Source organism: Psammomys obesus, unplaced genomic scaffold, assembly GCF_907164565.1.
Source record: "Psammomys obesus unplaced genomic scaffold, mPsaObe1.curated_primary_1811, whole genome shotgun sequence".
NCBI lineage: Eukaryota > Metazoa > Chordata > Mammalia > Rodentia > Muridae > Psammomys > Psammomys obesus.
In genome coordinates this window covers 6,217,321-6,233,113 of record NW_026596120.1, presented here as the reverse complement: position 1 = coordinate 6,233,113, position 15,793 = coordinate 6,217,321, and the positions used below count along the sequence as shown (strand labels likewise).

At 42.0% G+C, this 15,793-nt stretch overlaps 1 protein-coding gene across 6 annotated transcripts in view; it reads right to left on the bottom strand.

Annotated features, from left to right (window-relative positions):
* Positions 1–3,973: 3,973 nt before the first annotated feature.
* Positions 3,974–15,793, bottom strand: part of Xrn1 (5'-3' exoribonuclease 1) — a 96,620-nt gene continuing 84,800 nt past the window's right edge. For 4 of the 6 annotated variants that reach the window (XM_055629642.1, XM_055629643.1, XM_055629646.1 and 1 more), the window contains 4 exons: positions 14,871–14,984; positions 14,422–14,524; positions 10,676–10,836; positions 3,974–9,438 (listed from right to left, as the gene is read on the bottom strand). In XM_055629642.1, coding sequence (XP_055485617.1) covers positions 9,142–9,438; positions 10,676–10,836; positions 14,422–14,524; positions 14,871–14,984 — 675 coding nt within the window. In that variant the 3' untranslated portion in view covers positions 3,974–9,141. The remainder of the gene's footprint in view (positions 9,439–10,675; positions 10,837–14,421; positions 14,525–14,870; positions 14,985–15,793) is intronic. The other 2 variants (XM_055629644.1, XM_055629645.1) reach the window with 1 other exon arrangement.

The window sequence follows — 15,793 nt, the reverse complement described above, 5'->3', positions numbered from 1 at the left end:
GTTTCTAAATTACTACCTATGGCATTCTGTGGTGACAGCACAGGCTAAGACAGCCTCTGTCTTCTACTCTCAGCACTCCCTTGGCTGTCTCTTTCGCATGATGCCACAAATTCTCCTGAAATTTCTTCTTAGTCCTTGTTTCCTTCCTTAGTTTCTTGCCTGCCACCAGAAGGCACCTCTTCCAGGAGGCCATCACTTGCCTTTTTATTTGTTTGTGTTTGGTTGGTTTTTTGAGACAGGGGTTTCTCTGTGTAGCCTTGGCTGTCCTGAACTTGCTTTGGAGACCAGACTGGCCTTGAACTCGCAGAGATCCGCCTGCCTCTGCCTGCCTAAGTGCTGGGATTACAGGTGTATGCCACCATGCCCAGTTTATCATCATCTGCATTCTTAAGCAACATCTTTGCCATAAACCTGGGTATAATTGCCATAAAGGGCTGACATTATACACCACAGGCCTAGGAGCTGGGGGCTGCTGGGAACTTACGGAGCAACCATAAGTGACGATTCTGTCCAGACAAGCCCAAGGCTAGAGGCTGTATACCTGTGCTGTTGAGTTTCATGTTAACTTGACCCAAGCTAGAGTCACTGGGAAGAGGAAATTTCAATTGAGAAAATGACCCCAAAAATTGGCCGGTGGGTCATGTCCTTCATTGATTATTGATTATTGATGTAAGAGGGCCCAGCTCACTGCTGGCCATGACATCCCTGGGCAGATGGTCCTGGGTCCTACCAGAAAGCAGGCTGTGCAAACCATGGGGAACAAGCCAGAAAGCAGCCTACCTCCATGGCTGTGCTTCAGTTCCTGCCTCCAGGTTCCTGCTCTGATTTCCCTCTGTGGTGAAGTGGGACCTGAGAGGTATAAGCTGAAATAAACCCTTTCCTCCTTCAGTTACTTTTGGTCCTGGTGTTTATCATGGGAATAGAAACCCTAACTAAGACAACTGTTGCCAGGCACGATGATGCACGCCTGTAATTCCAGCACTTGAGGAGGCAAAGGCAGGCAGATCTCTGAGTTCAAGGCCAGCCTGGTCTACAAAGCAAGTCCAGGACAACCAAGGCTACACAGAGAAACCCTGTTTCAAAAAGATCACAAAACAAATAAATAAATAATCCCCCCAAACATCTGTTCCCCATGGCCACATAGATGAAGCCCTCTGTCTTCCCACCCTGTGCATTTTAGCCCATCCAGCAGGTTGGAAAACAGAGATAGAATAAATAGAGCTTTAGCTCCCAAAGGGCAGCTCCCAGTGATTCACATCTAAAAGGTCCTACGACCCCCCTAAACAATCCCACCGTCTGGGCTTTACATCCAAACCATAACCCTGGAATAGACTCTGGATCGTCTGTAGGAACAGGCTTAAAATCCCAACAGCTGGGAGCCTGAGGCATGACTAGGAGTTCACAGCCAGATTGACCACACAGTGGGTTCCAGAACAGCCTGAGCTACAGAGTGAGACCATGGTTCCTCCCTAACCCCCAAACCAAACCAAGACTTCTGGGATTAGGGGAGTCAGTGGCTACAGAAGTACCAGGGAATTCTGAACATGCTGTCAACCAAGAGCTCAGCAGGAACAGCCTACCTACCCTTGTGACTTGCCTCCTTGTCCTTCTAACAGCAGGTTCTCAACTTGTGTGTCATGACTCCTTCAGGAGTTGAATGATCCTTTCATACAGGTCACCTAAGGACATAGGAAAGCACACATTATGATCCATAAAAGTAGCAAAACTATAGTTGTGAGGTAGCAATGAGAATGATGTTACAGATGGGAACTGTATTAAAGCGTTGCAGTGTTAGGACGTTTGAGAAGCACCAGTCTAACAGATCAGTAGAATCTGTAGATCAGTAGAATCTACAGAGGGTCACAGACCTGAGCCCCCAAGGGCAGAAGATCTTGGGTGTGCCTGGAACCCAGGTAAGCTATCTGAGCTCTCAGATGGTCAGTCTGTATTACTGCTAACACATACAGAGCATCTGTTATGTGTCTGGCACTTGGTGCACATTAACAGAGACCCAAGAGATGCTGCCTTCTTAAAGAAAATTGAGATAATTACATTATTTTCCTCCTTCCCTTTTTTCCCTCCAAAACTTCTCAGGCAACCTTCCCCCCCCCATCTTGCTCTCTCCCAAATTCATGGCTTCTTTTTAAACATTGTTATAGCCCGGGTGGCACCGGCACATGCCTTTAGTCCCAGTACTTGGAAGGCAGAAGCAGGTGATCTCTGTGAGTTTGGTGTTGGACTGGTCTACAAAATGAGTTCCAGGATAGCCAGGGTTACGCAGACACACCCTGGCTCAAAACCAAAACAAACGAAAACCCAAAACCCCCCAAACCAAAAACAACCAAAAAGCCCCCCCCCCAATTATTGTTACATTCAATTGTATATATATTCCTAAACACAGAAGTACGCCCTACACAGGTCTGTATGCACATGTCTTCAGGGCTGATCATTTGGCATTGGATAACCAACTGGAGTCCTCGTCCCTGGGGAAGAGTTATTTTTTCCTTGCTCTCAGCATTCTTTAGTTGCCTGTAGTTCTTTATCTGGAGCTGATGGCACTTGAGCTTTCCCCTGTCTATTGGTGTCATCCTTGAAGTCATGTTCAGAGTGCCATGTTGGTGAGATTTCATGGGTGTAGCGTCTGACGTTCTAGGAGACACAATCTCACAGAAAACTTCCTGTTCCTCTGGCTCTCTTTCTCTAATATTTATTTATTACCTGCCCAGTGTTCTGCCCGCACATACACCTACAGGCCAGAAGAGGGTGCCAGATCTCATTATGGTTGTGAGCCACCCGAGGTTGCTGGGAATTGAATTCAGGACCTCTGGAACAGCAGCAGCCAGTGCTCTTAACCTCTAAGCCATCTCTCTAGCCCTCCTCTGGCTCTTACACTCTTTCCATCCCCTCTTCCACAGTGCCCCAGTTGTGTTGTGTTGGGACCAGGCCCCAAAACTGTGTATTTTCATTGGTTGTAGTTTTCTGTAATGATCTCCATCTATCACAAAGTGAAATTTCCTTAACGAGGGGTGAAGACTGTATTTGTATGGATAAAGACAATGTAGCTGGGGATTATCCTGGTTTAGTAAAGTGGCAGCTGTAGTTCTCCTCCAAGACCTGTGACTTCACTAGCCCTGGATTGTTGGTTAGGTTTCCACGATCAGCGACGATTTTCTTCTTGTTCAGCGGCCCTTGAGTCCAATTAGAAAGCTTGTCGGTTACCAACAAGGCCTTCATGCCGCCACTGCACCGTCAGGGTTATTGTGCCGCGCTGTTGACTCATGGCTTTCTTAGTCTGCTAGTACTGTTGGTTACTTCTCTCCTTTGGAAGCTTGCATGCAATCTTCTGCTACTATGAAAGCCACTTTTCAGAGAGATCTTCAGATGAGATCCATTTCAGGGGCCCTGTGTCTGGCATGCTCCCCCAACCCATGCAATAGCCCCTGTTTACTTTCCTGGTTCTTCAGTTTATCCAGGTTGTGAACTCACATCTGAAGACTCAAAGCTAGGAGCTTCCGATGAGAGAGAACATGAGACTTGAGTCTTTCTGGGTCTTTTCTTATTCTACCATTGACCCAGGCAGACCCTGGGGAAGGGTGTCTCCTTTCTTTAGGGGGCGTGCAGAGTCCCAAACAAAAACTTCACACAACTTGCCCTTGACATACTTACAAATAGTAAGATGTAGAGCCAAGAAGTAACTCCCACCCGCTGATTCTGTAATTCAGATTTCATTCCATCAACCATGAGGAGTTAACATAATAGCAGAACAGCAGATTGAGAAATAAAGACATTCAGGTGAGCCACGGTGGCACAGGCCTCTAACACTAGCATACAGGGGGATCTCATGTTTTGAAACCAGCATGGGAAATGAGGCCCTGACTCAAAACAAGAAAAACTCCAACCAAATTAAGCACAGTGGTGCTAAAAGCTGACACTTCTAGCTTTCATATTAATGAGCAGAACAGTAAAGAACAAGTAATGGGTCATCATTCAGTCTTTAATCAAAACCACAAAAGCATTTAACACATACAAATGTCCAGACCTTCAGTGACTTTTGCATGTTAAAATCATTTGCACAACAATTTGAGGCTAGCTTCGTGCTATGAATTTACAAATGTACAACATAAAAATACATTTGGAGTCCATTCCAGAAAGTTTAAAAATCTTTACCTGTAATTGACATACAATGTAAAGATATTTAAAATAAAAACTACAAAATGAGCACAAAGAAGTCTTCCCTTTGGAATTTTTAATAAAATACTGCTCTAAGATCTAATGAAAAATTCCAGTTACTTACAAAATAGTTACATAACAAAAGAAATCAAGGAAGATGGATATGTATGAAATCACGGTATTTAAATGAAGAAAACGTTACACACTTTGATACACAGCATATCACCGACTACTCAAATGTTAAGTGAAAACACTCAAAGTAATTTGTGCAGGCAAAAGAAAATACAATATACTTGAGGGCCCTCTTCCCTTGTCAAAAGTTAAAAAAATAAAATCCAGCTGGACAATGATGGCACATGCTTTTAATCCCAGCACTTGGGAGGCAGAGGCAGGTGAATCTCTGTGAGTTTAAGGCCAGCCTGGTCTACAAAGCAAGTCCAGAACAGCCAGGGCTCTGTTACACATAGAACACCCATCTCAAAACCAACCAACCAAATATAAAAAAAAAAAAAGAAAAACACCCCCTCATAACTGTAAAAGAAAGGCAGGATTAATAGAGCTTAAAGCACACTGGGCATGGCACCATAGCCTCAGAACTTAGAAGGCACAGGCAGGAAGACTGAAGGGCTATGTAGCAAGAGGGAGGAAGGGAGAAGAATGGAGTGGAGAGTGGGAAGAGAGAAAGCCTGAGTGAGCCAGAGCAAGCCCTTAACGCAGGCGGTGGCATAAATTCTTAACGCTTTCATTCTGAGAACAGGAACAAGAACTTGGCTTCTAGTTCCTAAGCAGCTCCACAGACCATCACCTGCTGCAGTAACAGGGAGCAATGGGCCATCTGGTGGGGGAGTCAGTTGTATAGGTTTCACTGTGTACCACGTAACCTCCTGGAAAGCAGTCCTTCACCAGGTGCACTCCAGTGTTCACCCACAGACAACGACTCTCAACGTTCTTGACACTTGAACTATTTTCTCCTGTGTGAGTTAACTCAGCACGTGATGGTAAAACTCGGACCTGCTTGTCTGCTCTTCCTTGTTGCTGGAGAGCTGCAGCCCCTCTCCAGCTGTCTCTTACTCTGGCCTGGCAGAAAATGAAGATGTCTAACAGGAATACAGATTAAGTCAGTTTGAAAAACACTAAAAACTTAGGCTTTGTTTTTTTTGCTAGCCAAGGGAGTGCCTGGAAACAAGACCACTTTATTGAAAACAATAACATAAAGTGCCCACAAACAGCTGCATTTGAGTCCTGGCACTATCTCTAAAAAATAATTTTTTTGATGACCAAAATTTTTGTTTTTTTCCCCTTTGAGACAGGGTTTCTCTGTACTGCCTCGGCTGTTCTGGACTCGCTTTGTAGAGCAGGCTGGCCTTGAGCTCACAGCGAGCCACCTGCCTCTGCCTCCCTGAGTGCTGGAATCACAGGCGAGTGCCACTGCACCTGTCTTGGTGACCAATTTTTTTTTTTTTTAAGATATAAATACCTTTCATAGTAATCTGAAAGCAAAATGGTACAAAAAAAACCTTATCAGACAAGTGTGTGAGAGCTACCTTCAGTGGAGAGCCATGGGATTCTGTCATATAAGGTGGGAATGAGATAACCACTGGGAGAAATATTTGCTGATACATATAGAAGAGATATGTAAAAAGGGAGTGAATAAAATGATCCCATAGTTTATTTCCTTGAGCTAAAAAAAGTACATTAAAGTCTGCAAATAGTACTGGATCTGCCCTGTCTCCCACTTTGCCTTCTCCCCCAAGGACTGAGAATCTAGAAATGTCCAAACACAAGTATCTGATCATAGGAAAGGAAGTACTACACAAGAAAATTTTCATCAATACTCTTCATTCTGCTCATAAGGGGAAGGAGGGCTGAGCGACCTGTCTTCATTACTTACTGCTTTGAATGTAAAAAGAATCTTTCTTTCTAGACAGGCTCTACATAGGCCAAGCTTGCCTCAAATTCACAGTCCTCCTGCTGTAGCTTGCAGAGTGCTGGGGTTAGAGATGTACTTTACCCTACTTCAGAGAAGGAAAATCTTAAATTGAAACTAAGATTCAGAAGAAATAGTTTTTGATACAACTGGGTTTAGATGTTTAAGCCTTTAGTCTATGAGGTGTTTAAGCCAACTAATGCATTTTTATCTGCTAAAGTATAAAACTAAGGTAATGGCCAGGTGATGTACAGAATCATGAAAAGGAACAATAGCTGAGAGGATCCAACTTTAAATGAATTTACCTCACTTAAAAAAGACAGACATGTCAAAAAAAAAAAAAGACAGACATGTCGAACAAGGATATTTACAACCATCTCCAGTGAGGAGAGGAAAGTTTAATCAAATAACACTTCTAGTTTCATGGAAACATAGACAATCTGGGGGGAATTCTCCCTCCCTCCCAAAGTCCACCATTCTACCAAAAGTTCTTAAGATCCCACAGCTGGTGGAGCATATTTTGCGAGCTTGAGGGTGGTTTCAGCCTGCTGCATCCCGAAGGGGAGAACTGTATGGCTGCCACAATCCAACCGTGTTTCGAAGAGGTGCTAGACCTCTGCAGACCCGTGTCTGCAGACTCAGCGTCCTCACAGCTGTGCTGCTGTTAACACAGTCTTGGCCTCTCATATTTTCCAGAGGCTGCGCACTTCATACGTATCAGGCCTACGTTTGGAATAGGGCTATGAGGGAAAGGGAACAGAGAGTACGGCACCACTCCCTACCTGCCAATATGGAATTCTTATTTTATTTTCTTATCAAGCTTGACCTTTAGAATTTGTTTTGTTATTGTTTTTTATTTTTGAGAGGAAGGTCAAATATTCTTACTGGCTCTCCATACAGCATAACTTAGCCTGTTCAAATTTTAAAGAAATAACCTCCTAAGTTCAATGACATTATATTCACTAAGATTTCTCATGGAATTTTCAAAGGAACATCTTCCTCTGTATTTGACAGGAATATGGTTGTACACCATGGTGGAACCATCCCACAGGAATTAGTAAAAGTAGAGTAAATTTAAGTAAGATAACAAATACTACACATTTCAAAGACCTTGGGAGAAGTTACCAACATTGTTACAACTGAACTTTCCCTTGTGTGTCCAATGGATGTTTCCCTTAAAAACAAGAGTCTGTGAAACAATGAAGACAAACACTGAGAATGCCCTGAGCCTTCCACCCCCATGTCCCACCGCATTCACTGTGTAAGCGCTGGGCACTGACAAACAGCTGAAGTTCTATTAACAGAAAACAAAGTTACAAACACTCACATGACACAGAAAATAAAGACAACCACCATTTACCTCTTATACTAAAGGCACTACTACTTAGTCTACATGTATCCGCCATCATTTAGAGAAACACTGAAATCATCAGAGAAAATAATTCGAGTTCAAAATCAGCATTTTAAAAAAAACAGTAAGACTATTTTAAGACTTACGGCAGAGTTCCAATGAGCTAAATAAAATCACACACAATAAGCAGCTCCATACAAAGACTGGTTTCAAAAAGTATGATCATTTTACTCCTTAAAAATATAAGCGTATCATAAAACTAAAAGATAAATATATGTTTATATATAAACGCAGGCCTTGATGTCTTTGAGAAATTTTCATAAGTTCCAAATAATTTCAACAGTGCCAACAACACACATCCATGGGTGACATACAGAGACAAAATGTGGCAACACTGAGTAGTTCAGCAGGTGCGGAAATGCACAACTAGAATGGGACAGGCAGTGAGTAATGTCCACACTAACACACATCTTGGAATTTTTAAAAAGTTTAAAAATGTTACCAGTCCCAGGGAAGCTCTACACATGGACCCACATTGAGGTTTCACATATGTGAAGTAAGCAGAGAATACGCCACGTGAGTGGGTGTGGTGATGCATGGCTGGAATCCAGGAACTTGGAGGATTGCCGTGAGTACCAGGCCAGCCAGGGCTACACAGCAAGATCCTGTCTCAAAAGAAAAAAATACCAACCAACCAAACAAGCACAACCCAAGAAGCCTAAAAAAGAATAGTGATTGACATTCTGTACTATACTCTATTTGAAGACTGATTTGTGATCATGTACCCTGTAGATTTTGAAACTTAATTTTATTAGAAATTCTTAATGCTGGTTCTTGAATAAGCTAAGAAAAAAAATCATCATTTCTCAAATCTCGATTGCTATTCCTAGTTCGAAGCAGTGAGACAAACACTCTGGAGTTTTCTAAAGCTGCTTTGGTGCAAGATTTCGAACAGAGCAGCACTGGCAGCAGCAGCAGTGTGAGGGCTCCATGGCTACGGCCAGCACTGCCTCCACAGCATCCGAGGGACTGACCTTGGCAACAGACTGATGGATGACAGAGTAGGGTACTCTCCCAGTCATGTTGCTACATCATTGAAAAGAAAGAAAACCCACACTTAGGAAATTATAAGGCCTAATTCATGCTGCATTTAGCTATCCCTCAATTACAGTGTAAAAAAAAAGCTTGATATTATGATAATATGATGACTAATTTATATTCAAGGACATTTCTAATGAGAAAGTCAGTGGTTATAGTGGCACATTTTAACATTTGGCCCACTGATATTTACTTTATTTTTTGGTTTTTGAAGCAAGGTTTCAGGCTGGCCAGAAACTCATTATGTAGCCCTGGCTAACCTTGAATACATGGCAATCCTCCTGTCTCAGCCTCTCAGGCCATGAGGGTTACAGGTTATACAATGCCCAGTTTGACACTTATTTTAATACAAGATTTAATTTGATCTTTTTTTTTTTTTTTACAGCTTTATTGAGGTATCACTGATGTACAACAAATTGCACATATTTAAAGTGCACAATTTGACATATAGTTTTAAATAGCATGAAAAGTGCCTGATAACTTAAAAATAAAAAATTCAATCTAAACATATTCTGAAACAATTCATTTCTGACACAGGTATCAATTTATAAAAAGGCAGATGGAGAGAAAAGAAATGAATTCCCAGGTACCAAATTTATTCAGAAGGTTTAGAAATGCTGAAGTTGACAGCCAGTTTCCTTGATTTCCTTCTTGAAGAGCTTGGTGCTGACTTCTGGTGGGATACACCATGGCCTTGGGAGGCAGTTTCAACTTGAGAAGATACAGGCTGAGGAGCCTGAGAGGAAGTTGAAGAGGCTGAAGGACTTTCTGGTGAAATCATTTTGGTGGCTTCAGAAGATCCTGGCTTGCTAGTCTGAAGTGGTGTGGCTTGAGAACTATGGGCCTCCTTATTCTCAAAATTCTTTCTGTTTGCAACTCTTTTTTTTGTAACCTTTAAGGAATAAACACATTATTAACTACTAATCTAGACACACACACACAAAGCTTGTCAGAAAACACCATAGAGTAGGCTACTAATATTTGCTAATGACTGCTGATTTTTGACTTTCACTTACTAATAGCAACAAAAAATTTATAGTAGGGGCTAGAGAAATGGCTCAGTAGAGAAGAGTGCATTACTCTTGCGGGGGATCTGAGTTTGGTTCTCAGCATCCAGGTCTGCTGGTCTATAACTCTGCTTCAGGGGACACAACACCTCTGGCCTCCAAGGGACCTTACACATATCCTCTCCTGTTGGCGGCTGGCCTGGTGCTCTATGTATATAAATGCTGAATTCAGGCCCCCCCAAGATCTGGTTGCAGTCTGAACGAGTGCATTGTTGAGTACTCTGAACAATGTTCTGTAAACTTTGCTCTCCAGTTATCTCTGATTGGTTAATTAAAATGCTGGACAGCCTGTAGATGGGCAGAAGAGAGATAGGTGAGCTTCCATTCTTGGTCTTGGGGTCTCAGGTAGGTAGTTGGGGGTGGGGAGGAGGAAGAAGAAGAGAGAGGACATCATAAAGAAGAACTGGCCTGATGGAGAGAAACAGCCCAGACAGGGCCAATATGGCAAGTAACTTGGGGCGTATGCCTGGGAAGTAGCCAGACTAGCTTACAGGATTAGAATAAAGTATATCTGCTCAGATATTGAGCCTAAAGCTTATTAGTAAATCTAATAAGCCTCCGTGTCTTTTATTTGGGAGCTAAAATTGGTGAACAGAAGAGTCTTCTGAATTAATCAATTATCTATTAGAGGGGCTGGAGAGATGGCTCAAGTGGTGAGAATGAGTGGCACTGGGTACTCTTCCAGAGGACATGGGTTCAATTCCCAGCACCCACATGGCAATGCACAACTGTCTGTAATTCCAGTTCCAGGGGATCTGACACCCTCATGCAGACAGACATACATGCAGGCAAAACACCAATCAATGAAATACATCAATGAAAAATTATCTATTATACTCCCCCATGCACATAATTAAACGAAAATAAATCTTTAAAACATATTTACTTGCTACACTTAGTATTACTTAGTATTAGAATACACACTTAGACCACAGAGATCAGCTTAGTTCATACACATAAGGTTTTACTAAGTAGATAAATTTTTATCAACAGTTTTGTTCTGAATATGAAAAAGAAAAATAACTAATTGTTAAAAAGCACAATTTTCTTTCTAGCTCTCACCTGCAGAGGTATGAACTGATTGTGCACTCCGCTTGGCATTCCTCCAGCCAAGGGCATGGGTCCAGGATATGAAGGATGATGAAAGGCCTTCCCAGCAACTGGCACTGGTGGTCTCCATGGCACTGAGCCAAAGAAATGAGACGATGAAGGCATTATATTAGCTGTCAAAAACCAAGATACAGAGATTAAGACCCATCTCTGCTGGCCCTTTTCAGCTTTGCCACCTCTTTTGGCAACTGTAACTGTTCTTGTCTATTATAGCACTCACTCTTGGGGTCCTTTCTTAGAACCATGAACTATCTACAGAAATATGGTGGCCTACAGAAGCCAATGGTACCAAATGCTGACATGAGCTTTAGGAATAGTTGTAATCATGGGACTTTGAAGAAGCTAGACTTTCCTGTGGAATCATTTCAGTGGCTTCAGAAGTCCCTGGCTTGTTAGTATGAGGTGGTATGGATTGAGAAGAACTCTGGCCCTCCTTATTCTCAAAATCCTGTTTGTTTGGTTTCATGACTATATATATATGTCCTATAGGTGTAAGAAATTTTAACTTTCCTTCCTTTCTTATCACTCATCTCTTTCTCGAGTGCCAATAACAAGGGTTGTGGATCTGTACACTCTAAATTTTTGATATTTCTTATTTTCTAGTTTTTACTATTTCAAGTCAACAACTGTGATGGTTTAAATGTCACCCATAGGCTCAGGTGTTTGAACACAGTGCCCAGTTGGTAGTACTGTTTGGGGAATCTTTAGCACATAGACCTTCATTGAGAAAGTATGTTCCTGGGAACCGGCTTTGCGAGTTTATAACCTCACCTTTTCCCTGTCTTTTCTCTCTGCTCTGTGTTTGAATATGTGATCTCTCATTTCAGCTTTCTGCTTCAGTCACCTGTTATATGCCTCTGCTTCCATTATGGTCATGCCATGTCCCTCTTCCCCATAAGCAACAGAAAAGTAACTGATACAGAAGTTGGTACCAGTGGGATGTTGCTGTCAAGAGCCTGACCATGTTGTGTTTTGGAGGAATGTAGAAGACTTTGCAAGTCTGGTCTAGAAAAGTGCCTGAATGCTGTAATGGGCAATTCTATATTAGTGATGAGAATGATGCAGAAGACAGAGGCCCACCTCACAAGGTTCCAGAGGGGAGTGAGGATAATCTTGCTGTTCTCTATCTATGTCCTGAGAATTTACATGAGGCTAAATTAAAAAGACCAATTTCTTTGGCAGAAGAACTTTCAAGACAGCGTAACACTGAAGTCTATGTCATGGCTTTTATTGATAATGTGTATGCAGGTCTATAATTAAAAAAAAAGTGGGGCAGAAAAAAAAATAAACAAGCGCACAGTTTGGAGATGAAAGGGGCTTTCTCCCTTGGAACCATAAGCCAAAATAAACCATTCCTTTTATAAATTGCTTTTGGTTATGGTATTTTAGGTACACTATAAGCTTAACATACAGCCTAAGTTTACATTAAAAGAGGCTGTAATCGTTAGGAAGATTAGTGCCATTAAGGAGAGGCCTCCTGCTCTGCACTGGAACAACGGTAAAAATGCCTCCAACCTGTGAGAGGAAAAAGCCTGAAGCACAGCTTGTTCGTAGAAAATAATCACATCCGCCATGAGCACTGCTACTAAAGTGGGAGAAGGGGGTGAGGGTCCATTCCTAGATTGAGTCAAACTTGTCACTGTCACTCACATAGTACTATCTTTGGAAGTATGAAAAATGCAACTATTTACATGGTTTCAGAGCACCCCGGAGGCCAGACAATGTGTGGCAGAGGAGTCCCTGTAAACAGCCTGTAAGAGGCCATCATATATAGCTGTGAAAAGGAAGACTGGGTTGTGGTGGAAACCCCTCAGTGTTGGAGATGAGTTATGAGACATCTGCCAAGGAGAGCGGCAGACAGGGAGTGGAACCAGTTTTCGAGAGGAAGATGCTTGTTGCAGACAGAAAAGCTGGAGCCATCTAAGTCCTATAGAATGAAAGTCCCAGACACTGGGCATTAAGCTGAAGGATTCTGCATTTGCCTGAGCTTAGATCTTGCTCTGGTTCAATAGCTTCTGTGTCCTCATTCCTCCTTTTTGGGCTGGGGATGTGTATTCGTTGACACTATGTGATGGAAATAGATAAGCTGCCTTTTGACTTTACAGGGGGTCACAGTAAAGAGATTGCCTTGAATTTCAGAAGAGACTTGGGCTTTGAACTTTTGCAGTTTTGTTGAGACTATTAAAGACTGTGGGGGCTTTTAGGATTGGACTAAACACAGTTTGTGTTATGATATGGCCATGGGCTTATAGAGGCTAGAAGAGAATGTGCCTCACAGGTTCACATATTTGAACACCTGCTCTCCTGTTGGTGGTGCTGTTTGGGGGTTTATGGAACCTTTAAGAGGTACAGGCTTGCTGGAGAAAGTATGCCCTTGGGGGCAGGCTTTGAGAGTTCAGAGCCTCACTCCACATCCAGTTTGCTCTCTCTATTTCATACCTGTAGAAGCGATCTCTCAGCTTCTGGCCACACTGCCTGTCACCATGCCTCCCCTGACATCCCTCCTCCACTGTCACCATGCCTCCCCTGCCAGCCCTCCTCCACTGTCACCATGCCTCCCCTGTCATCAGGGATTCCTCCCCTGGAAAAGTAAACCAAACAAACTCCTGTAAGCTACTTTTTTGGCCATGATGCTTTATGGAAGCAACAGGAAGTAATAGTAACATTTTTTTCAATTATTCTTTTTTCATACAGTCTTGTTTTTATGTTTCTAGTTCTGCAGAGCAAGTGCAGTCTGTGAGGAGGATTAAGAGCTCTTGTAGCCTCTACTGCAGGGGCTGCGGTTTGCAGCTCAACCCTGCTCTGCTAAACTGACTACTTCAAATTGTTTTATTCACTGCAAACCGTTTTCAAATTTCTTTCCTTTCCTTTCTTTCTTCCTTTCCTTTCCTTTCTTTCCTTTTTTTTTTTTTTCCTTTCCTTTCCTTTCCTTCTCTCTCTCTTTCTTTTTTTCGGGGACAGTATCTGAGATAGGCCCTGGCTGCCCTGGAATGCACTCTGTATACCAGGCTGGCCTCAAACTCAGAGACCAGCCTGCCTGCCTTTGTCTCCTGAGTCTTGGGATTAAAGGCGTGTGCCACCACCATCCAGCTGTTTTCAAATTTCTAGTTTGCTGATATTTCTTCTTTTTATCTTCAGAGGTTCTGTTTGTAAAATTCTTTATTATTTAATTTAATAGAGTTTGGCAGGAAGAAAAGGTAATTCCAAGTTGTAAACTTTTTTGATTTTTAAAGATAGTTCTTTAATTGGGTATGGTGTGAACACCTTGATGCCAGCACTCAGGAGATAGAGGTAGAAAAATCAGAAACTCAACGCTGGTCTGGGATACATGAGACACTGTTTAAGCAAACAAATGAACAAACAAACAAATCAAACCCCAAAACCCCATTTAATGTGTATACATACACTAAATGGAATTTAACCACGCCCCCAAAAAAAACTTAAACAAAAATGTAGTTCTTAAAAGAATTTAGAGAAAATAATAACTCAAGGATAAATACTTAGAAAAGCAATATATATATATATATATATATTTTGGTTCTTCGAGACACGGTTTCCCCTTGTAGCCTTCCTCTCCTGGACTCACTTTGTAGACCAGGCTGGCCTTGACCTCACAGAGATCTACCTGCCCCTGGCTCCCTGAGTGCTGGGATTACAGGCTTGCACCACTGTGCTTGGCTAAAAGCAAAACATCTTACCAGTAGGTTGGGAAAAAACGGGAGGAACGGTTCCAGGTGGTACAGCAGGAGGATAATTTGGAAATATTGGTGGAGGCAAAGGAAAATTCACACCCAAGGAGCCCTGTGGAAGTATATAAAAGTTATAGGCAAAACAAGAAGACCTCCCTTCTGAAGCACTAATTAAAATCTAACAGACAGGATGAGGTACAGCTCAGTGGTAATAGCACTTGCTGCTCTTCCAGAGGATGGACGTTTGATTCCCAGTATGCATGTAGGGCAGCTCACAATCACCTGTAACTCCATCTTCAGGGGATCTGACTTCCCTCTTCTGGTCTCTGCATGCACGCACAAATACACAAACACACACACACACACACACACACACACACACACACACACACACACACCAATTTAAAAAAACACATCAATTTAAAAAACTTAGTGGAGAACTCATGAATAATTCTTACCAGTTGCTGTAAAGCAAAAAGTGCAGCTCTCTCCTTGGCTTCACTTTCAGAGTGGCACTGTGGTCCATGGACCAATAAGCCATTAGACAATTTTACCTGACAAACTGTCATTGTCTAAAACAAGAAAATATTGATGTATGTAAGATTATCTGTCTAGAAACCCAACCCAACATCCTCTCTTAAACCTTTGACTGAACAAAGCAGGCTAATCTCATCTAAGTTTTAGGTTTCCAAGAAAAAAAATTTAGAATTATGCCTTATCTTTCTTTCCTAAAAAAAAAAAAAAAAAAAGTCAGGTTCTTCTCTACATAGTCCTATAGATCAAGCTGGCCTTGAATTCACTGAGATCTGCCTGCCTCCTGAATGCTGCTCAACTCAATGTCTTATCTTTCAATGTTTACAAGATGAAATGTTCTGGAGCAGGTGCCATAGTTTCAGCTCTTGGGAAGGCTTAAGTTTGAGGAAGACATGATTGTTTGAAGTTAGGATTTAGAGACTAACCTGACCATATGGGAACGAAGTTTAAAGCAATAAAAGAACAAGTCTAAACAGACCGAGCAACAAGTATTCCAATTAAAACCATGGCCAGAAAGGAAACTAAGCCTTTTGCCTTTTTGCTAACAAGGTTTTACACTAAAATAAATAAATAAATAAATAAATAAATAGATAAATAAACAAATAAATAAATAAAAAATAAATAAATAAAACAAAGCTCTATCTTTAACCCCAGCATTCAAGAGGCAGAGGCAGGCAGATTGCTGTGAGTTCCAGGCCAGCCTGGTCTACACAGCGAATTCTAGGACAGTCAAAGCTACACAGAGAAACCCTGTCTTGAAGAAAACAACAATAAAAAGCCCATTACCCACCATCAACAAAAACCCTACCCACTCACTCAAAAAGGCTCACATAACATCAAATTTACC